The 19,573-nt window shown below is 36.6% G+C and overlaps 1 protein-coding gene across 6 annotated transcripts in view; it reads right to left on the bottom strand.

Moving 5' to 3' along the window:
- TRPC4 (transient receptor potential cation channel subfamily C member 4) overlaps nt 1-19,573 on the bottom strand; it is a 140,706-nt gene that overhangs the window by 46,639 nt on the left and 74,494 nt on the right. For all 6 annotated transcript variants that reach the window (XM_029938598.1, XM_029938597.1, XM_029938599.1 and 3 more), the window contains one exon: nt 6,633-6,969. In XM_029938598.1, the coding sequence (XP_029794458.1) occupies nt 6,633-6,969 (337 nt within the window). The remainder of the gene's footprint in view (nt 1-6,632; nt 6,970-19,573) is intronic.

Below are 19,573 nucleotides of genomic sequence, written 5' to 3'. Positions count from 1 at the left end.
TAGATTAAGTGCCTAACTCTGAGACCTAAAACCATAAAAAGCCTAGAAAAGAGCACAGGTAGTAATTTCTCTGACATTGGCCTTAACATTTTTCTAGATATGTCTCCTAAGGCAAGGGAAACAAAACCAAAAATAAGCTATTGAGACTATATCAAAATAAAAAGCTTCTGCATAGCAGAGGAAACAATCAATAAAACTAAAAAAATGAACTACTGAATGGGAAAGGATATTTGCAAGTGACATATCTGATAAAGGGTTAATATCAAAAATATATAAAGAACTTATACAGCTCAACACCCACAAAAAACAAATAATCCAGCTAAAAAATTGGGCAGAAGACAAACAACTATTTCTCCAAAAACATCCAGATGTCCAACAGACATGAGAAGATGCTCAACATCACTTGTCATCGGGGAAATTCAAATCAAAACCACAATAAGATTATCACCTCAGACCTGTCAGAATGGCTAAAATAAAAAACAAAAACAAACAAACAAAAGACAACAACAAAAAAGAAATACTAGGTGCTGGCAAAAATGTAGAGAGAAAGGAAGCCTTGTGCACTCTTGGAGGGAATGCAAACTGGTGCAGCCTCTGTGGAAAATAGTATGGAGGTTCCTTAAAAAATTAGATCTAGAATTACCATATGATCCAGTTGTTCCTTTACTGGGTATTTGCCCAAAGAAGATGGAAACACTAAATTGAAAGGATATATGCATCCTTTCTGTTTATTGCAGCACTATTTACAGCAGTCAAATCATGGAAACAGCCCGTTTCCATTGATAGACAAACGGATAAAGAAGATGTGGTGTGTGTGTGTGTGTGTGTGTGTGTGTGTGTGTGTGTGTGTGATGGAATATGACTCAGCCATAAAAACAAGAATGAGCTCTTGCCATTTGCAACAACATGGATGGATTTAGAGGGTATGATGCTAAGTGAAAAATTCAATGAAAGACAAATACTTTATGATTTCACTTATATGTGAGATTTAAGAAACAAAGCAAATGAGCAAAGAAGTCTTGAATTCTTGGGCTGCTTTTGCCTCCTTGAATTCTACTCCTCACATTTGAGGGCAGTATTTATGGTGGGTAAAGGTTTTGCTCTGGAATTACACCAACTAAAATTTGAATCAAGTGTCTGTTATTTGTTAGCTCCTGATCCCAAACAAGTAACCTAATTTCTCTCACCCTATTTCCCGTCTATGAAATGAGATACTAACAAGATTTATTACTAAATGAAATGGTATTACTATGAAGTTCAAATGAGAATACACATTTCAATCATTTAGCCCAGTGCCTATTTTCTTAGTTTCCACTACTATTACCGCTATCAGTACTACTGCTATTGTTATTCTGGACTAACGAAAACCATTTTAGCATCCCCCCAGTGTCTTACTCTGACCCTCCCTCATCTGGTATCTACTCCTGTTTCCCTATCTTTTGTCCTCTTCCCTTGAACTATCTGAATCATGTTGCCATACATGTTCACTTCTTGAACAGTGCTGATTTCACTTTTGAGCTATGAGATATGTATTGCATTGTCAATACCTAAAATACTTAATTTTCTCCCTGATAAAGAAGTCATTTGGCCAGCAGTGGTATGTGCACAACCATTTAAATCTACATAAATATTTCATTGTTTGAAATTTTACCGTGTTGGTCTTGATAAATCTTGATAAGTCTTGGTAAAGGTGACCTTCAACTTTTTCCTCCACAGATAAAAAGGAAAATGATGATTATATGTCATAGTGCAATGATTATCTGGCTTTCTTGAAAATTAAAATGTCTCTTTCAATTAATAGGTGAATGTTTTGCAGCTGTCTTTGGGTGTCTATGTGTGTCTGCAGCCAGTTTGCTGAGGTGGTTGGAGCGTCGTGCCAAGGGAGAGAGTCAGGAAAAACCATAGACTTGTTTCTTGTAGTTGTAGGAATGTCTTCGGGGGGATGTTGGAGAAGATGGGTACTCAGGGGTGAGGTTGAGAGATGTGTACCTGAAACTGTGCGATCCTGATGCCTATGAGACAAAGATGTAGACATGTTCCCAAGAAAAAAAGAATATACATATATAGAAGTGTTTGTCTCTGTGAGTCTTTATCTAGAGGAGAATGTGATCACAAGTTTCCTTTTTACATTTGCAATTTGGCAGCACTTATTGAAGTGTTCAGATTTGCTAATATCAACCCTTTAAAAGATAAAAATATAAAATAAATCATGGAAATGAGGGGCCAATTTTGTTAGAGAAAAATTGTCAAATAAGTATGTGTTATAGGCAAGATGTATAATCCGGATATTATGAGCAATTCTTAGTTTATGCCTAGGAATCCACTAGAAGCTATTTTTAACAGAGCTCAGATTTCTTCCTATGATACATCTTTTCCTCAGTTCACCCTTCTCCTTATCATGCTCAGCGTGCATAGATTTATATACTACATAATTATGGCATATTCTTAGGCACACACATAATATCAAGTCACTTTGGTATCCACTTTTCTTTTCTCATGGGGAACAAAGTATTTCCTGCTTTATTAATGCGATAGCCTCCATTAACAGCCTACTTTTATGAAAAATGTTACCCATTTCATAATTTCTTTTTGCTAAGCTGATAAGTGTACATCTTGATATTTCACATATATATCTATATATGTGGAGACCTTTTTTTCCCCCAGGGAATACGCTTCAACACAAATTTGATTGAATTGTGATGGATTCAAATTCTATAGAAAAATCAAAACTGGTTCTTGGGAAGGCCTTAAAAATTAGCATTCAAAAATTGGGTTTTCCCCCCATATTTTACTTCACTTCACCTTCAGAAAAAAATGACATCCATTTGAGAAAAAACTGCTGCTATAATTGAATAAATTCTAACTATATATAAAGATAACATGCTATATTTAGTTTGCATGTAAATTTTATGTAAAAGGAAGCTTCTGATATGAATATTCATTTTCATATTCTTGGTATTCTATGTTAAAAATCAAAACCCTGAATAAATTAAGAGTGTCAAGGTCATGATATATCAGAATGTAGAAGCAGCCAGGTTCTAATCAGGCCCCTGGCTCCTTTTAATCTATCATTCAGTCTTTACAATAACACTTTCTCTCAGACACTTGAGAAGCATAGGTCTGTCATCAGGCCCACAGGCAGCTTGACAGAACTATCATTTCACTTTTTCCTCTAGTTTAAATGAGTAATGTGACAGTCTGAGTGTACTGGTGTCTATGTGTCTAGAATCTACCTATCTATTAAGGTGGTCTAACTGTATGACCTGTGATTAGTTTTCTCTTTGGGTTAGGACTGTATCTCAAGATGACTAAATCCTAAGTTTGATCCCTGCATGAGGCTTTTAGATTTCTTTGCTTATATGCTAAAGTTTATCCTGACAGCAGACATCTGCAAGAAGACCTCTTGTTGTTTGACGGGAGAGAGAAGGGTCAATAACCTTCTATACCAGGAAGTCTAAAGAAAAAATCATTCAAAGGTACAGCTTATCAGGGGTACCACAGTGGAAGAATACAAGGGTTATTGCAGACTGTTTTCTAAAGATATAAAACTCAATAAACTTCAATTTAAATAGTCAACAGGATGTTGAACTTCCACAGGAAAGATATTGAAAATAACAGGGAAGCATTATTCTGCCACTGTACAAAATCACAAGATATCTGAATCTGTCAGACCAAATAAGTTTGTATTGTGGAAACACGGCAAAGTATATAAAAGAACAGAAATTCCAAAGCAAAAGCATACTTCTTAAGGAGAGAAAGGGATCAGTACTTTACAGTCAGAAAACTTTTCTACTCAGGAGAAGTTAAAATTTATGGTATGAATATATAAAACATAAATCAAAAGTCATTTTGTCAGGATTCAAAAATGGGAGGCATAAAAGTAATCATTTCTTATAAATTATGATATCATTGGTCTGGGAAACAGCCCCTGAAAATGGAAGGAAGGTAAAGTGAAGAGAAAGGAAAAAGCCTTTCTTTACACAACAAGTAGCCCACAACGTGACGTGGGTTGAAAATCTAAGTCGGTTCAAGAAGAGTTGAGAAAAACCGAGGCATAGACCTCAATCTACCACTGGGAAAATTAATGTGATGAGAAACATGTTGGTAAGCCACACTCCTGTCTGTAAGTCACCCAGTCTTGTTATTATAAATCTGGAACCTTGCAGTGGAAGGTCTGTGAAATGTTTGGCCACTGACATTCTACCAGACGGCAGTATTAAGGAAGACAAGATAGAAGGCTCATTAATATAGTTATCAAATCAGACCAGGCCTTTTCGTCTATATCCCACCTTTGGTCAAAGGTGCATTCCTACATTGTTGTCTTTAGTCTCTTTCTCACCCACCCTGGCTTAAAAAAACAAAACAAAGTAAAGCAAAGCAAAACAAACATTTTTTTCTGCCCTAATAGTGATAGCTCCCTAGTATAGGACAATAGGACTCAATGGGACTTTGAGTCTTTCATTTTTTTTTCTTGATGAAGACACTGGAAATCCTGAGAGGTTGTGACCATTCATAATTTAATGGTCTCTTAGTGACAGAACCTGGGCATGCATTCAAATACAGTTCTTTTTCTACAAGAGCTTAATAATGTAGTGAACACAGCCTTATAATCATGGAGCTAACAAAACAGTTAGAACTCAGTCTGAGATATGAGGCACTTAGAATTCACTAGCCTTGACAGATCTATTTGATATAGAAAACTCTTTATCCATGCCCAGTTATTTAAGCAAGAGGGTCATTCATATATATTTTTTATTTTAGAAAAAATCTCTTTTTATCCTAAAAATTCCCAAATAAATCAACTGCCTGAAGTCAGGATAGCTTAAGAAAATGTTGCCTTTAGAAGATATTTCTCCAGGCTGGAATTTTAATTATCGTAATTAAATCTGTACCTTATTTAACCACTCGGCTGAGGTTTGGGTATGATTTCTAGCCAGCTTTCATGGAGAATTCTATTACAGGTTTTGCAAATAGGAGACAGCCAGTTACTCTTTTAACTGTACAAGTTACTATAGGTTTGAAGCTTCTATTTTTTAATATTATTTGCCATTTTCTGACATGTAACATATTACATTGTTTATATTTTCTCTAGTAAAATTTAACCTTCATAAGAGCAAGGAGATCCTTCTTTTTCTTTTTTTTTTAATTTATTTTTTACTTTTGTATCACTATTGCCCTGCACTGCACTTACTATATAGAAAGTAGTCTACATATTTTCATTAAGTGCATAAAGGAAAGTCTTGAAATATCCACTTACACTGCTTTTTAGCTATGGCATTTTTCAAAATTAAATATTCTATAGTTCATTTGGAATACCAATTTTTGGGCATTCTATATAAGTTACTCATAATGGGAAATTTAACCTCTAAAATGCTTCTTTAAGAATTGTTTACAAGAAATTGTCTATGAAGAAAACTTCAAAAAGAACATATTCTTAATGTGAGATATTTAATTTAAATGGGATCAGGCAGCATAATTTTATATTGAATAATCAACTGCAATGTCATAATTATTTTATGCAAAAAAGACACAGGTTATCTAAGCCTTTCTTTTAATTTAAGCAAGATCACACTTTATGCATGTCACATTAATGAGAATGTGCTCTGTTTTAAAGTTCACTTAAGAAGGTACTTTTGCTCAACATTTGTAAAACATATTGAATCTTGTTCCTATGAACTTTTCTTATCATCAGTACTTAGAGTATTCATAATATTTAAAATTGAAGAGTACATCTATTTCATATTCAGATATAGCCCTATTTTTTCCTTGCCTTTTCCACATTTTATAATCTCTCCAGTAGTTTTGACAGTTAAACCAAACTGATCTTCTGAGACTGTGAATCATGAAATTTTCACATATTTTCTAATTACTAAATGATGAGATGGATATGATACCAGAGAGGTTTAAAATGATGAGCTAAATTGAGAAAATGTGATTTTTCAGCAAACCACAGTAGGATAGAGGAAAGAGTAATTAAAATGTGAATTTTAACTATGGCTACAATAACAAAAAGAGAGTAAAACAAAGATTTTTACCAGCACTTTAAGCTTTTCTACCTTATCATTATTTGCTACAGATCCAAAAACATGTTTCTTTCTATGGAAAGAACAGAGAGATTGGAGGATGTCATTGAGTTTAATTTCTTATTATTTTCATTGAATATACAGTTTCAAAGGTAAATTTAAATGGATTGATTTTAAAGAATGGTTAGAGTTACTTCATGTCCAGAATTACTAAATCTGCAGCATGATTTATAATTTATCTTTTGGAAGGTGTATCTATTAAGAAAACTAGACTGATCAATTATATATGGTCAATGAGATATGTTGAAAGTCTTTAAAAGACAAGCATACAAACAAATAACCCAGAAAATTCATTCACGGGGCATGAAGTCATTAAAATCCAAAATCTTAAAGCCTACGGTTACATTTTATTGGCTGCACCTGGGGGGCAAGTCCCCCAAAACTCACAAAAGTGTTTACTTAGTTTGGGGATTAGGCCTTGGAGCTAAAATGGTCAAACCTGCTTTCAACATTCCTGTGTCCCAAACTTTAATGAATATTCTTTTCTGGGCAACAAACTTCCATGGCAGCAAGACGTTTTTATTATATTTTCCATAGGAACACATTTACCCAGGACCCACGGTAATATCATCCACTCGACGATGGTTGGCGGTGGACCTTGCCTGTTCAAGTCTGACCTGTCGATGTGCTGCGAAGCAAGCAGCAGCAGGAACAGAAAAGTCAAGTAAGACGCTGTATGGCAGATGAACTTGATAAATGGTTTTCTGATGAACAGTCCCAGTGGGCTTTTAGGAGCTATAAGGTAGCACACAGAGAAGACGGGAAAAAGAAGTCCTATTATGAAACACGTCACCATCTTCACTGCCCAGTGTCGTCTCCTCCAGCCTGGGAACTCATCATACCAGCGAGATGCAAGCAGTTGTTGACAGTTGGGCTGAGCGACAAACTACAGGGAAAGGAGAGGAAAAGGAAGAGTCAGTGTTACATGCGGTGGCTTTGCTTCATCCTTAAGACCACAGATTTACCTTTAAAGCCAGAAATTCTGCTTTAAATAATTTTATGTTGGGTGCCTGGCTGGTTCAGTTGGTAGAACATATGATACTTGATCTCGGAGTTATGAGTTTGAGCCCCACATTGGGTGTAGAGATCACTTAAAAAATACAATTTATAAAAAATTAATAATTTTATATTTAAATAATCATAAAGCCCTTTAAATCATTCTGTGAATAAAGCCTATTTATTTAATATTTTATACCCAAGACATAGTGCTATGTGCTTAGCTGGATGTGACAGAAATCATGGTTGTACAGAAGTAAAAATATAGCTGGAGAAAAACAATAGTCATAGGACCCACTGATGAGTGAGCAAAGTTGTGTACAAAGTCATACACATATACACGCATATGTAAGAATTATGACATATTTATATGGCATAAGAAAAGGTGTCAATAGTGGCTATTTCTTGGTCTACTGGCTGTTTTCTGGTTATGACATTATACTAGATTTCATTTTAATATTTGGGTATACTTTTAACATTTTTCTATGATAAACACTATTTTATCATCAGAAAAAGTAATTGTACTATAATTGGTTGAGACAATAAGAAAAACATACATGAAAGCAATTTAGGATTACCAGAGTGTAAATCATCATAGCTGAATTTGGTGGAAATAAAATCAATACTTGTCTAAGTATAATCAATTACCGTATACCAAACATTTCACAAACATAGCATTGTTTTATCTTGCCAACATTTTGGGGATATAGCATAGACCTTACTCTCTTTTAAGGATGAGGATACAGTGTGTTATAAGAGGTCAGTGAATTTATTTAAGGTTATGTATCTAGTAAATGATATAATATTTGAGTAATTTGCCCAGGATTTTTTTCTGCACACTACCGTTCTCACTGGGACTGACAATTAGGCATTACTATAAATTCAGAGGGAATTGTTTCTTCCAGATGGAATGAATGGTCTAAGAATGCTTCCCAAGGGATCTGGCTCTAAAGGGGCAGATTTGTATAAGCTGAGAGGAGAGGGGGAAGGCAATTAAAGGCAAGGTATGGGAGTGAGAGAGCACACTGACCAGAAGTATTTAAGGGAAGCCCTGCGGGCACTACTGACTTAAGGAGACGCTTCAGTTTCTTGTAAGGGACTTGGAGAGGTTCTTTTGGCATCATTTTTCTTCTTCAGTCTTAGCCTATACAGATCTCCTCTAGACAAGACTTTGCCCTTACCCTTTTTTGATGGTAAGCAAGCCAAAAATCCCTGGGTTCACATAAAGAGCCATGATTGTCACAAACTAAAAGTTCTTTGGGAGTGAAAGAAGAGAAAGGATGATGGACTAAAAGATCAATTCAATAGTTGAGATGTGAAAACATCAACTGGACATGAAATGATTTCTCATGCAACTGTTTCTCCTCACCTTATTATGAGAAACTCATCAAAGGACATAGAAGGCAAAGAAATATGTAATAAATTGAATTAAATTCATTATAATATGTTAAGTAAATATAGATAAAGTAAAACTGCATTTCATCAAGACTTGGAGCATAAGGGCTATCTGCATCACTCTGAAAGTAATTAGTAAAATCAAATTTTATAACCCAAAGAATAGCTATTTTTAACACAGTCCTTGCCTATTATTCTGGTCAAAGTCAGGCATTTGGAAGTCAAAATAGAATTCTTACTGATATATCTGCAGACTAATGGCAAAGAAAGATAAGTCATTAATAAGTCCTGTCCTTTTTAAGAGTTGTCCCTCCAACACAGACAGGATCCTTCCCACCAGGGTTCTATAAACAAATCAGTCTTTCATGTTCTTTCTATTTTTTTCATATAAAACATTCTTCATACTATTAGAATTCAGCACAGCTGAAAGGCCTTAATAAAAGGGAGTTAAACTTCTGGAAAATGCAAGATTAAACAAGCAGTTGCTAGAATATCTCATTAATCCTCACCGACTGAAGAAACACTATAAGGGACTAAGTATGAATAATATATTTAACACATGCAGAAATAGTGAAAGAAAGGTATGTACTTCGTTCAACATGATCTGGGTGAATTCTAGAATTTATAACCTCTGCCTTTCTAGGCCAAAATCTCACTAGAGAACAGGGCACCCCAGGACAATTGAGCAAATAGCTTTATTAGGAACATTTTAAGGTTTGCTTGGATAAATATTTCTTTTCATTTAAAAAAAAATTAATATTTATTTATTTTTGAGAGAGAGACAGAGTGCGAGCAGGGGAGGATGGATAAACATTTCTGTTGCCTGATTCATATGTACAGATGATATTAAATTACCTAGAAGAAGAAAATTATTTAGTCCTTCTAGAAAACCTGCATTGCCAAGCAGTAGGTTAGCCTTGGTTTTTACTAATACTTTTTTTTCTTAAAAAGTTTTTTTTTCTTTAATTATTGGAAAGTATACATCTGTGCTTAGTTAATGAACAGTGTACACAATTTCTGCTAGACACAGACACAATGAAGTTTACACAGACCTAAAGAATAGAAATAGGATTATTGGAAGAACAGCGGTGAGTGTACATAATATACTAGTTTCCCCAAATTTGGATATTATTTGACGACAAATTTGTTCTAATAATAGGATTAAAAGGACCCAAAAAGTATTCCTAAGAATCACTGTACATCTATCTGCCCTCACAGTGGTTTTACGTCCTCTCTCTACTACACCTATTCACTACATTTCTACACCACATTTTCTATTAAAAAAATGGGTTTCATGATTAAATTAGTTACCAAAATTATAATTACAAGAATTAAACTTCTATATTACAGGGTTTTTTAGAGTCTTTAATTGCTAAAGTGAATTAAAACATTTCATTGTCTCATGTGCCCTTTTTTCTTTCCAGTTTTTGCTTTTTTTCCTTTTCTTCATGCTTTCCTCTGTACTTCATCTCTTCTTTGTCTCCTCCTTCCTTTCTTTCTCTCTTTCCCAATCCCCAGCCTCTTGGTTTATTTGGATTATTTAGAGGAACACTCAACTTTACCCCAAGTCCCTCTGACAGACACCCTCGGAGAGGGGCCCCCCATCTCTGACACCTGTCACTGGCCCGCTCCAGCAAAGCCCTTTGCAGACGGGCCTTCACATGGCCAGAAGCAAGCTTCATCTTTCTACTGCACAGTGAGTCATAGCAACGCCCCTTCCAGGACAGGGGGAAGGGGGGCATCTCTTCAGGCAACACTGAGTTACAGCCTCTTTTCTCCCTGCAGCTGTTGGCCAATTGTAGCATGACTCCTGCCACCACATTAAAATTCATATTAAAACATCAGAAACATTCAAATTCTCATTGGTGCCCTGTATTTATAAAAGACTCTTTTAAAAAAAAGGAAAAACTTCCTATCCTTCTCTCTCAATAACCTTTAAAAGAGTTTCAAAAGCCTGATCTCATGATTATTTATCGAATCATTGAGTCATGAAATTTGATATTTTAAGGAAACTGCAAAGATTACTGAAAACTAACTTTTACAAATAAAGAGAGATCTGGTGTGAATGATTTTAAAACAACTACTCAAAATACTAAAGCCATCAAAAAATCAACACCATAAAGGAAACAAACAAAACAGGGGCGCCTGGGTGGCTCAGTCAGTTAAGCCTCCAACTTTGGCTCAGGTCAGATCTCACGTCCGTGGGTTCGAGCCCCGCGTCAGGCTCTGTGCTGAGAGCTAGCTCAGAGCCTGGAGCCTGCTTCAGGTTCTGTGTCTCCTTCTCTCTCTGACCCTCTCCTTCTCATGCTCTGTCTCTTTCTGTATCAAAAATAAATAAAACATTAAAACATTTTAAAAAAAGGAAACAAACAAAATTGATGAAAGAGGATAAAGCTACAAAGTAAAAACAAACAACCCCCCTCCCCCCGCCAAAACTCAAAACTTAGCAAACAAGAAACCTCATTACTACATGGCATTAATTGGATATGAGCATAATAAAAAGAAGAGAATTCTGAAGTTAATGGACCCCTAGTAATTAAAATGACTATAGATTTACTTGGCATTTGTCTTGGTGTTTTTGTATTTCATATTTTCTGTTTTTAAGTACTTTTTCTAGTTTAAAAATTTGTATACAAAGTTCAGACTGCAGCTATCTTCTCTATAAGACCAAAAATCTAGATTCTGGGAACAACCGAGCTGGCTATTTTACGCATCCTGAGTAAGTGGGGTAGTTACATGAGAGCTGAGAATTGACTTGAGTCTCAAGAGAGTTGAAACTTTTGAGTTGAATATAGTATAGCAATTTACATACAGGCAATCTGACTTCTCTGCTTAAAAAGGACCACAGTTTCCTCTGGGTCTTACTGTTTATTTCTGAGCAATTAAAAAATAATCTATATCCTTTGGGGTTTTATTTCCTCTGCTTTTCAACAGCTCATTTTGTAATGTTGATAGCAAGGTTTAAGGACTGTTTGCAGGCAAAGGAGCTTTAGGGAATTATTTTGCCCATAACTAAAATCTCTTTTTTCAACTTCAATTCCAAATTTTCTTAATAGCTCCCAATGTCCTTTAACTATCTGAGTCTCTCCCTGTTTCTTAGAGATAGCTTTAGTTGTGTTCCTAATTAAAACAATCCTGGTCTCCCGGAGCACAGTCATACTACATAACTGATCAGATATGCTGCTTTATTAATCAAACATCATTTTCACCTGGTCCTCCCTAATTTAATTAAGCAAACAGCATCATCTGTGAGTTGGACATTGGCTCGATAAGGAGGGAGAGGACCCAGATATGTTAAGAACCAGATAAATCTGTCTTCTGGGAACTCAACATATGTTGGGAAATAATCACGTGACCAGTCTTCCAGTTTTTCTAATATTTTCTATTTTTCTATTTTTTGCTTTCCTCATTTAGGGTCTGTCTTCTTATTGAGGTTATGAACAGGCAAATTTAGTTCAGTGAAGATGTCTTAGCTGTCAGATGCACAGAAGTCACACATCTGGCCATATTCTATGGTACAGTGTAGTGTAATTTGACAGAACATTATATGACATGCTAAAAAAGAGGTAGGGAATATAGGAGGGATTGTGTCCAACATGAAGGAATCTGGGAAAACTGAAAACAGAAAACAGGATTTGCTAGTTAAGTCTGAAATAACAGGTAGAATTTTGATCAGCACAGCAGTAGGTGGATGCGTTTTAATTTAGATTTAGAAAATAGCATGTTAAAAACTTGAGGATGGAGACAGGTATGTTCAGATGAGCTATCCCTTGGGCTAGAAGGTCATCTTCAATGGTGACTATACCAGGGATAGAGTATGAAGGGAAACTGCAGGCATATTGTGAGATGTAGGTGAAAACGTTTATTGAGGCAATGCTGGAGTCTAGATCCTTGCTCCTCAGTGTGGGCTGAGGCCAGCAGCACTGGCATCATCTGGAAGCTCATCAGCAATGCAAAATATTAGGTCTCACTTAGGACTTGCCGAGAAAGATCGACTTCGACAGTGTGGTTCCTATAAATGTTAACATTTGATGAACACTGGCTTAAAGGATTGGAAGTCTAATGAAGTTTTATTTAGCTCTGTTGTATCTGATAAATGCTCCCAGAGTAGTTTTAATCCAATGCAAATATACATTTGAACACTTACCAATGCTAGGGGCAAGTCTGTTAGTGAGGGAGTTGGGGGTACTTGGGTGTGTGGTGTGTATATGTGTGCAGGAGTTTGTCTTCAGCTAAACCCAGCTGTGAGTGCCATGAGAACTTGGGTGAGGGGAACTAGCCATGGAATAGGGCAGTCTCAAAACTGAGTAAACAGCAGGGTTGCCTGCAGGCTTGTTAAAACCCAGGCTCCTGAGCCCCACCTCAATATTTCTGATTCAGTAGTTTCAAGGGAATGCTCTAAACTTCACATTTCTACCCAGTTGCCATGTGATGCTGATGTTGCGGGTGCAGAGACAAATGATAAGAACCACTGTTTTACAGAAAAACACTTTTTGAATAATATGGTATCATCTTCCAGTTGTTCTAGTTTTTCTCTTTTTCTAATTTTTGCTCTCCTTACCTAAGATCAGTCTTCTTATTGAGGTTATGAACAGGCAAATTTAGTTCATGAAGATGCCTTTGCTGTCAGATGCATACAAGTCACACATCCAGCACAAATTCTATGGTACAGATCCTGTAATATCTAGTTACAGGCATAAACACAAAAATATTCAGAGTAATCCCCATCACTGAACTGTAGTGCAGATAGAAAGCTGAACGCAGTACAGTGGTAGCCAGAGGATAGGGCTGACTAATTCACCATATAAATGCTTGGAAAGAAATAGACCAGCATGAAACAGAGAGGGATGCAATAAATAGGAAAGACATGAGTAGATTATAAAGAACTTGGATCTGAAAAGGAGAAAAAAAGTCTTGTACCTATTTTCTGACAGATCTTTACCCTGTGCATCACCATCATGACCTTAAGGTAGAATGACAAAGCCTATTATCTTTATATTATATATCTGGATGTTGTAGAGATTAAGGAAAAGCCTTGGAATAGCCCACTGGGATCTGAATCCTGGATCTGCTGTTTCCTGATTGTGTGAATGTTAATAAACTATTAATTTCCAGTGTGCTTTTTCCTCTGTAAAGTGAGAATAATAGAAACACTCAACATATAAAGTTATTATAAAATTAATTAAACTAGTACATGAAAAATGCAGCTGTTCCTAAATGATACTTATGTTCAATAAATGCTAGGCATTACTATTGTTGCATATACACACATACATACATACATGAGGATATGTGTATACACACATATGTCCATATACATACACAGTTACACTATTTTTTAAAATGCTTATTGATTTATCTTTTTTTAAAAAATAAAATTTATTGTCGAATTGGCTAATATACAGCATGTAAAGTGTGCTTTTCATTTTGGAGGTAGATTCCTATTGGTTCATCACTTACATACAACACCATTGCTCATGCCAACAAGTGCCCTCCTCGATGCCCAGCACTCATTTTCCCATTTTTCCTGCCCCGCCATCCGCCCTCAGTTTGTTCTCGGTCTTTAAGAGTCTCTTATGCTGTGCCTCCCTCCCTCTCTGATTGTAACTATTTTGTTTCCCCTTTCCTTTTCCCATGGTCTCCTATAAAGTTTCTGAAGATCCACATATGAGTGAAATAAGTCAGTCAGAAAAGGATACATATCATATGTTTTCACTCATATTTATTTATCTTGTGAGAGAGAGAATAAGGGTGAGCAGGGGAGGGGCAGAGAGGGAGGAAGAGATAGAATCCCAAGCAGGCTCCACAATCTCAGCACAGAGCCCGATATGGGGCTTGACCTCACAAACTGTGAGATCATGAGCTGAGCTGAAATCAAGTCAGACACTCAACTGACTGAGCCCCCAAGGCACCCCACAGTTATTCTTGGATTTACACAAACATATATAATATTTATTCACTTTCCGAGTTTTATAGAGTATTGTCGTTATGTCAACTGATATATACTTACTTATTATATAACCTCATTTTAGTTAATGGAATGTCACAAAATAGGGGATTAGTTTTAAAAGATTCTAAGGGGCACCTGGGTGGCTCAGTCGGTTGAGCGTCCGGCTTTGGCTCAGGTCATAATCTTACAGTTGTGGGTTCGAGCCCCACATCAGGCTCTGTGCTGACAGCTAGCTCAGAGCCTGGAGGCTGCTTCGGATTCTGTATCTCCCTCTCTCTCTGACCCTCCCCTGCTCATGCTGTCTCTCTCTCTCAAAAGTAAATAAAAAACATTTAAAAAAATTTTAAAGATTCTATAAGGAACTTACTTTAAGGAGATAGTAATAATTATTCAAGAATAAAGTAATACCAATTAGGTAAATAGTTGACTAACTGAGCTTTCATTAGACTCATTAAAAGGTAAAAAATTAGTCAACATCTAATCATATCTGAGACGGCATTGGCAAAAAAGCTTGAGATAAGCCAAGAAGACTGATAAACTTGAGAGTCTTTTCTGCAAACTATATTGGCCAACAAACCCCTTGGCTCAGTCAAGTTCAAAGAATCTCCTATCTAGTCATCAGATCACCTGATTACTTTCCTTGGATGCAAATGTCAAATTCATATTTGCAGACTAGGATTCAAGGAGTAGCTCAAAGCATATTTCTAGGGCACCAGTTATCATGTCTCCACATCCAGAAAGGAAGATGACAACTGAACTCCATCTGATTGTGTTGGCAAGAGAGGGGCAGGATTTAACTTCTTACATCATTTCTGGGCCTAAATTCAAAATTGGTTTGGCAACTGATCTGGGATATGAGTGGGCAGTAATGGGAAGTTGAAAATGCAGAGGCAAAAGGAATAAGGTGGGAGGTGATAAAGCCAATGTTGAATACATTAAATTATTGAACATGGCAAATAAACAAAACGCAATGTAGGTAATGGGAAGGTAGAATCAATAGATATTGTTAGTTCTCTGAAAATCACAAAGGGCAGCAGTTGGTAGAAATTCCCTATCTATTCATCAATACCTCTCTTCAGGGTATATATGAAAGATTGCCTTAAACTGTCAAGGAAGGTAGATGAAAATCTTCCAGTTATTTATAGGTGGCTACCTACAAGTTTTCTTGTAGATGAAGAGAGAGACATGGAGGTAGACAATTATACAGTTTGAAGAAACCAAATGACTGTCAATCATGTAGGGGCATAGGAGGCAAGAACTGTCCATGGAAAATGGACGCAGGCTTGGTCCTGATCCTGGCCAGCCCCCAATGGGCCACTGTCTGATGACCACCAAGTTTCTACAGTGAGGAGTAGCATGTTCACAAGGGTACCTCACTTTTACTCAGAATCTCCTGGGGAGACTTTTACTGAGTACCAAAATCTGCTCCACTCTCTTGCCTTAGAACAAGAATCCAGAAGGAAAAAATGAGACACAATGGGAATGAATACTAGTTATCCTAATGAGATAAAAAGGTATAGTCCTTTTTTTCCTCCTCCCTTTCCCTTTTAATGTAACATCAAGCATATATGTCTGAGAAAATTAAATTGTACAAGACCCTGCACAATTGAGTGTTCTTTATACCTTTTCAGAAACAACAGTTGATACCATAGAACACAGCCTCTCCTCTCCTCTCCTTTGCCAATTTATACACATAAATGATATAAGTGAAGCGTTATATTTGTTTCAAATGTGTTAGATCCTATAAACAGACAAGTTTTTCACTCTAGTCTCAAGGTCAAGAATAAAGTCATTTCCTTTACGTTCGCTAATCTCTTTTCCTGCGACTGAACTCCTTTCTGTCTTTCTGACAACAGCTCCTCAGACTATCTTGGCTGACACATTTCCGGGGCTAAAAATAACACTCAGTTGTTAATTATCTGTTTATTGAGGCTGGAATGAGTTTAACTAGTCTACAATGGGGAGAGGAAGGCCATGTGTTTTGGAAACAGCGGAGCCCACACAGTAACTGACCAGCGGGCACTTTCACTCCAAAGTGTAGGACAACAGAGGGGACAACTGAACATAAAGAGCACGTAAAAGAGCCAGAGGAGGAAACAGTGTCATGTGCCTCAGTCAGTCTTTGACATTACTTTCTAACACAGAGAATGCGGATGAAGTGTTTGTTTCAAAGGAATTATTCCTTGGTGTTCTTTTTTCCTCCCTCTCCTCCCTCATCTCATTGTCACCCACACGTGTTTGTCTGCAAAACTCCCTTCATGCTGCCCTCCTCTCCATCCCCTCTGCCCTATCTCTAACCTAGGTCTTCACTTCTCTCAATGATTATTAACTAATGGGCTTCCCCTCTCTCTCTTTTGAAACAGCTGAAATTGTGTTCTTAAAAGTGAGAGATGTATCATGCCTTCTACCTCATTGTCATTTTCAGGGTTTCTATTTCCCATGAGTTCAGCGTTGCTTGTTCACATCCTGGTCTAGGTAGCCTTATGGTAACTCCCTGAGTTAATGTGCATCTCAATCAGTATGGGCAGATCATGAAGCATGTGTGAAGAATGACCTGAAAGCAAGCAAGAAGCTATTGTACAAGAGGAAATTAGTTACTGAAAACTTAGACCCGGAACCATCACTAGGAACTCTTCAAAGGAACTCAACCTGTGACTCAAAGGAAATGAGGGCAAGTTAGAATGTGACTGATTTTTCTAGCCCAAGGTACTGCTAGCATTGTAAAAAGTAAAAGGTTTTGCATATAAACTATAACTTCATGTGATTCTTAATGCTCTATTAAAATAAATTCACTCATTGAATTAGTTTCCTAGGACTGCCACAACCAAGTACCACAGACTGGCTGGCTTAAAGCAATAGAATTTATTAGCTCACAGTCTAGAGCCTTCAAGTCCAAAATCAGGGTGTTGAGAGGGCTGTGCTCTCTCTGACATTGGGTAGAACCCTTCCTTGTCTTTGCCTACCTCTTGGTGGTGGCTGGCAATCCTTGCACTCCTTGCCTTGCACCCAGATTATTCCAGTCTCTGTCTCTCTCATCACACGGCAGTGTGCCTCACCTCACATCCTCTTCTCTGTTCTTATAAAGACGTGAGTCATATTGGATTAAAGGCCTACCTACTCCAATTTGACCTCATCTTAACTAATTTCATCTGCTATAACCTTTTTCCCAAATATGATCACATTCTTAGGTGCTTGGGGTTAGGACCCTAACACATGTTTTGTGATGGTACATAATTTATAGACTGTAACATTCCCAGTTACTCTCTTGTTAGGAGTTGCCCAGCATATGGCTTTTGGTTCTACAGTTTATATAAAAATTGCTCTTTTAAGTGCTCCAAATACTTTTCAAATCCATAAATAATATTTTAAAACTCTGTCTTCTACTCTATGATTCAATTTGCCTCCCTCTCCTGACTCTGTTTTCCTATTTCCTTATTTTCTCACCATGACTGATAAAAAATGACAATGACTAAGAAGGAATAAAGAAGAGTAAATTATCAATAACATGACATGAGGGATCTCTACATGTGGGCTGCCAGCAATCCTTATGATGCAAGTTTATGATTTTCTGTAAATAAAAAGATAAAACCATCTCCTGTAACAGTCTGCTACTATAATTAAATTTTCTTCCTAAGGGCTTTCTGGCGATGTGCATATTTTAACTAGCGTAAAATATTACATTGTTTAGGCAAGCAAGGCATTAAGCCTATATGCCAGTGTTACCTCATTGAGACAGGCTTTCACACAACGTGATGAAAAAAATCAAAACCCAAAGACCAGAGCTTTGGTGGCTGGAAAAATGAGAGACAAGAAATGTTGACCTGGATCAGGTCAACGCCTAATGAAGAACCCTAAGAACTCAGGGCGAAACATATAGATGCTGATTATTAGAGAGAAGACATCTGAGATTCGGGATAAAATAGAAATCTCCAACATAAGAAAAACTTTGCTTAGAGTTTTGCATGGTTTGATCATATTCCTAAGGTCAAATTACCAGCAGATTCTTTTTCTGTTGGAAAATTGCCATTTGAAAGTGACAGAGATATGTGTAACTCAGTAAGTTTGTAATTAAGTATTTAGGGCCATAACATTGCTTACCCACCCACATGCCTGCATCATAGAGTGGCACAGAACTGATGAACCCTCTCTGTTTGCTCATGGCCTAAGTTAAGATTTAGGGAGCTGCTGGCATCAAAAAACTATGTTATTTAACTCCAATTCCCTCTGACGATATGTAATTCAACTATCCAGACACGATAACAAGAAAACAAACCACCTAAATTAAAAAAATTAAAAAACACCATCAAAACAATATACTGATGGCAAATAAGGACATGAAAGATGCTTAACATCTCTATAATCAGGGGAATGAAAATTAAAACCACAGCAAATAGCACTACACGCCTATTAGAATGGCTAAAATAGAAAAGCTAGACCATGATATGGGTTGGTAGGAATCTGGAGAAACGGGAAGTCTCATGTGTTAACCAACAAAATGGAACCACTTTGGAAAACAATTTGCAGTTAAAAAAAAAAACACCTGACCCTAAGTTTACCATATGATGAACTCATTCCAATCTCAGGCATTTATCCAAAAGAAAAGAAGGCATCTGTCCGTACAAGTCATAGTAAATTGCATACAAATGTCATAGTAGTTTCATTTGTAACAGCCAAAAACAAGAACAATTCAAATTTCTATGGACTATTGGATAGATAAACAAAATGTGGCTTGGCCATACTATGGATGAATACTCAGCAATAAAAAGGAAGGAGCCACTGATGTGCACACACGGTTGAATCTCGAAATAAGTATGTTGAATGAAAAGTTGGAGGAAAAAAAGCACATATAGTATAATTGCATGTATATAAACTCTACAAAATGCAAACTAATCTACAGTGACAGAAAGTTGATCAGCAGTTGCCTGAGACGGAGAAAAATTATAAAAGGGCAAAAGGCAATTTTGGGGGGTAACAGATACGTTTACTATTGTAATACAGCGCTATTTTCATACTGTATGTACACATATTATTCACTTTACACATGTGCAGTTTCTTGTATGTCAATTTTACTTCAGTGAAGTTGTTTAAAAATGGCTGTCCCTATTTTCCTGATGCCACAAACACATTCAGAATGATCCACCTCCTATCT

This window comes from Suricata suricatta, chromosome 4 (genome assembly GCF_006229205.1).
Source record: "Suricata suricatta isolate VVHF042 chromosome 4, meerkat_22Aug2017_6uvM2_HiC, whole genome shotgun sequence".
NCBI classification, from domain to species: Eukaryota; Metazoa; Chordata; class Mammalia; order Carnivora; family Herpestidae; genus Suricata; species Suricata suricatta.
The sequence above is the reverse complement of the archived record's forward strand: the minus strand, read 5'-3'. Positions and strand labels throughout refer to the sequence as shown.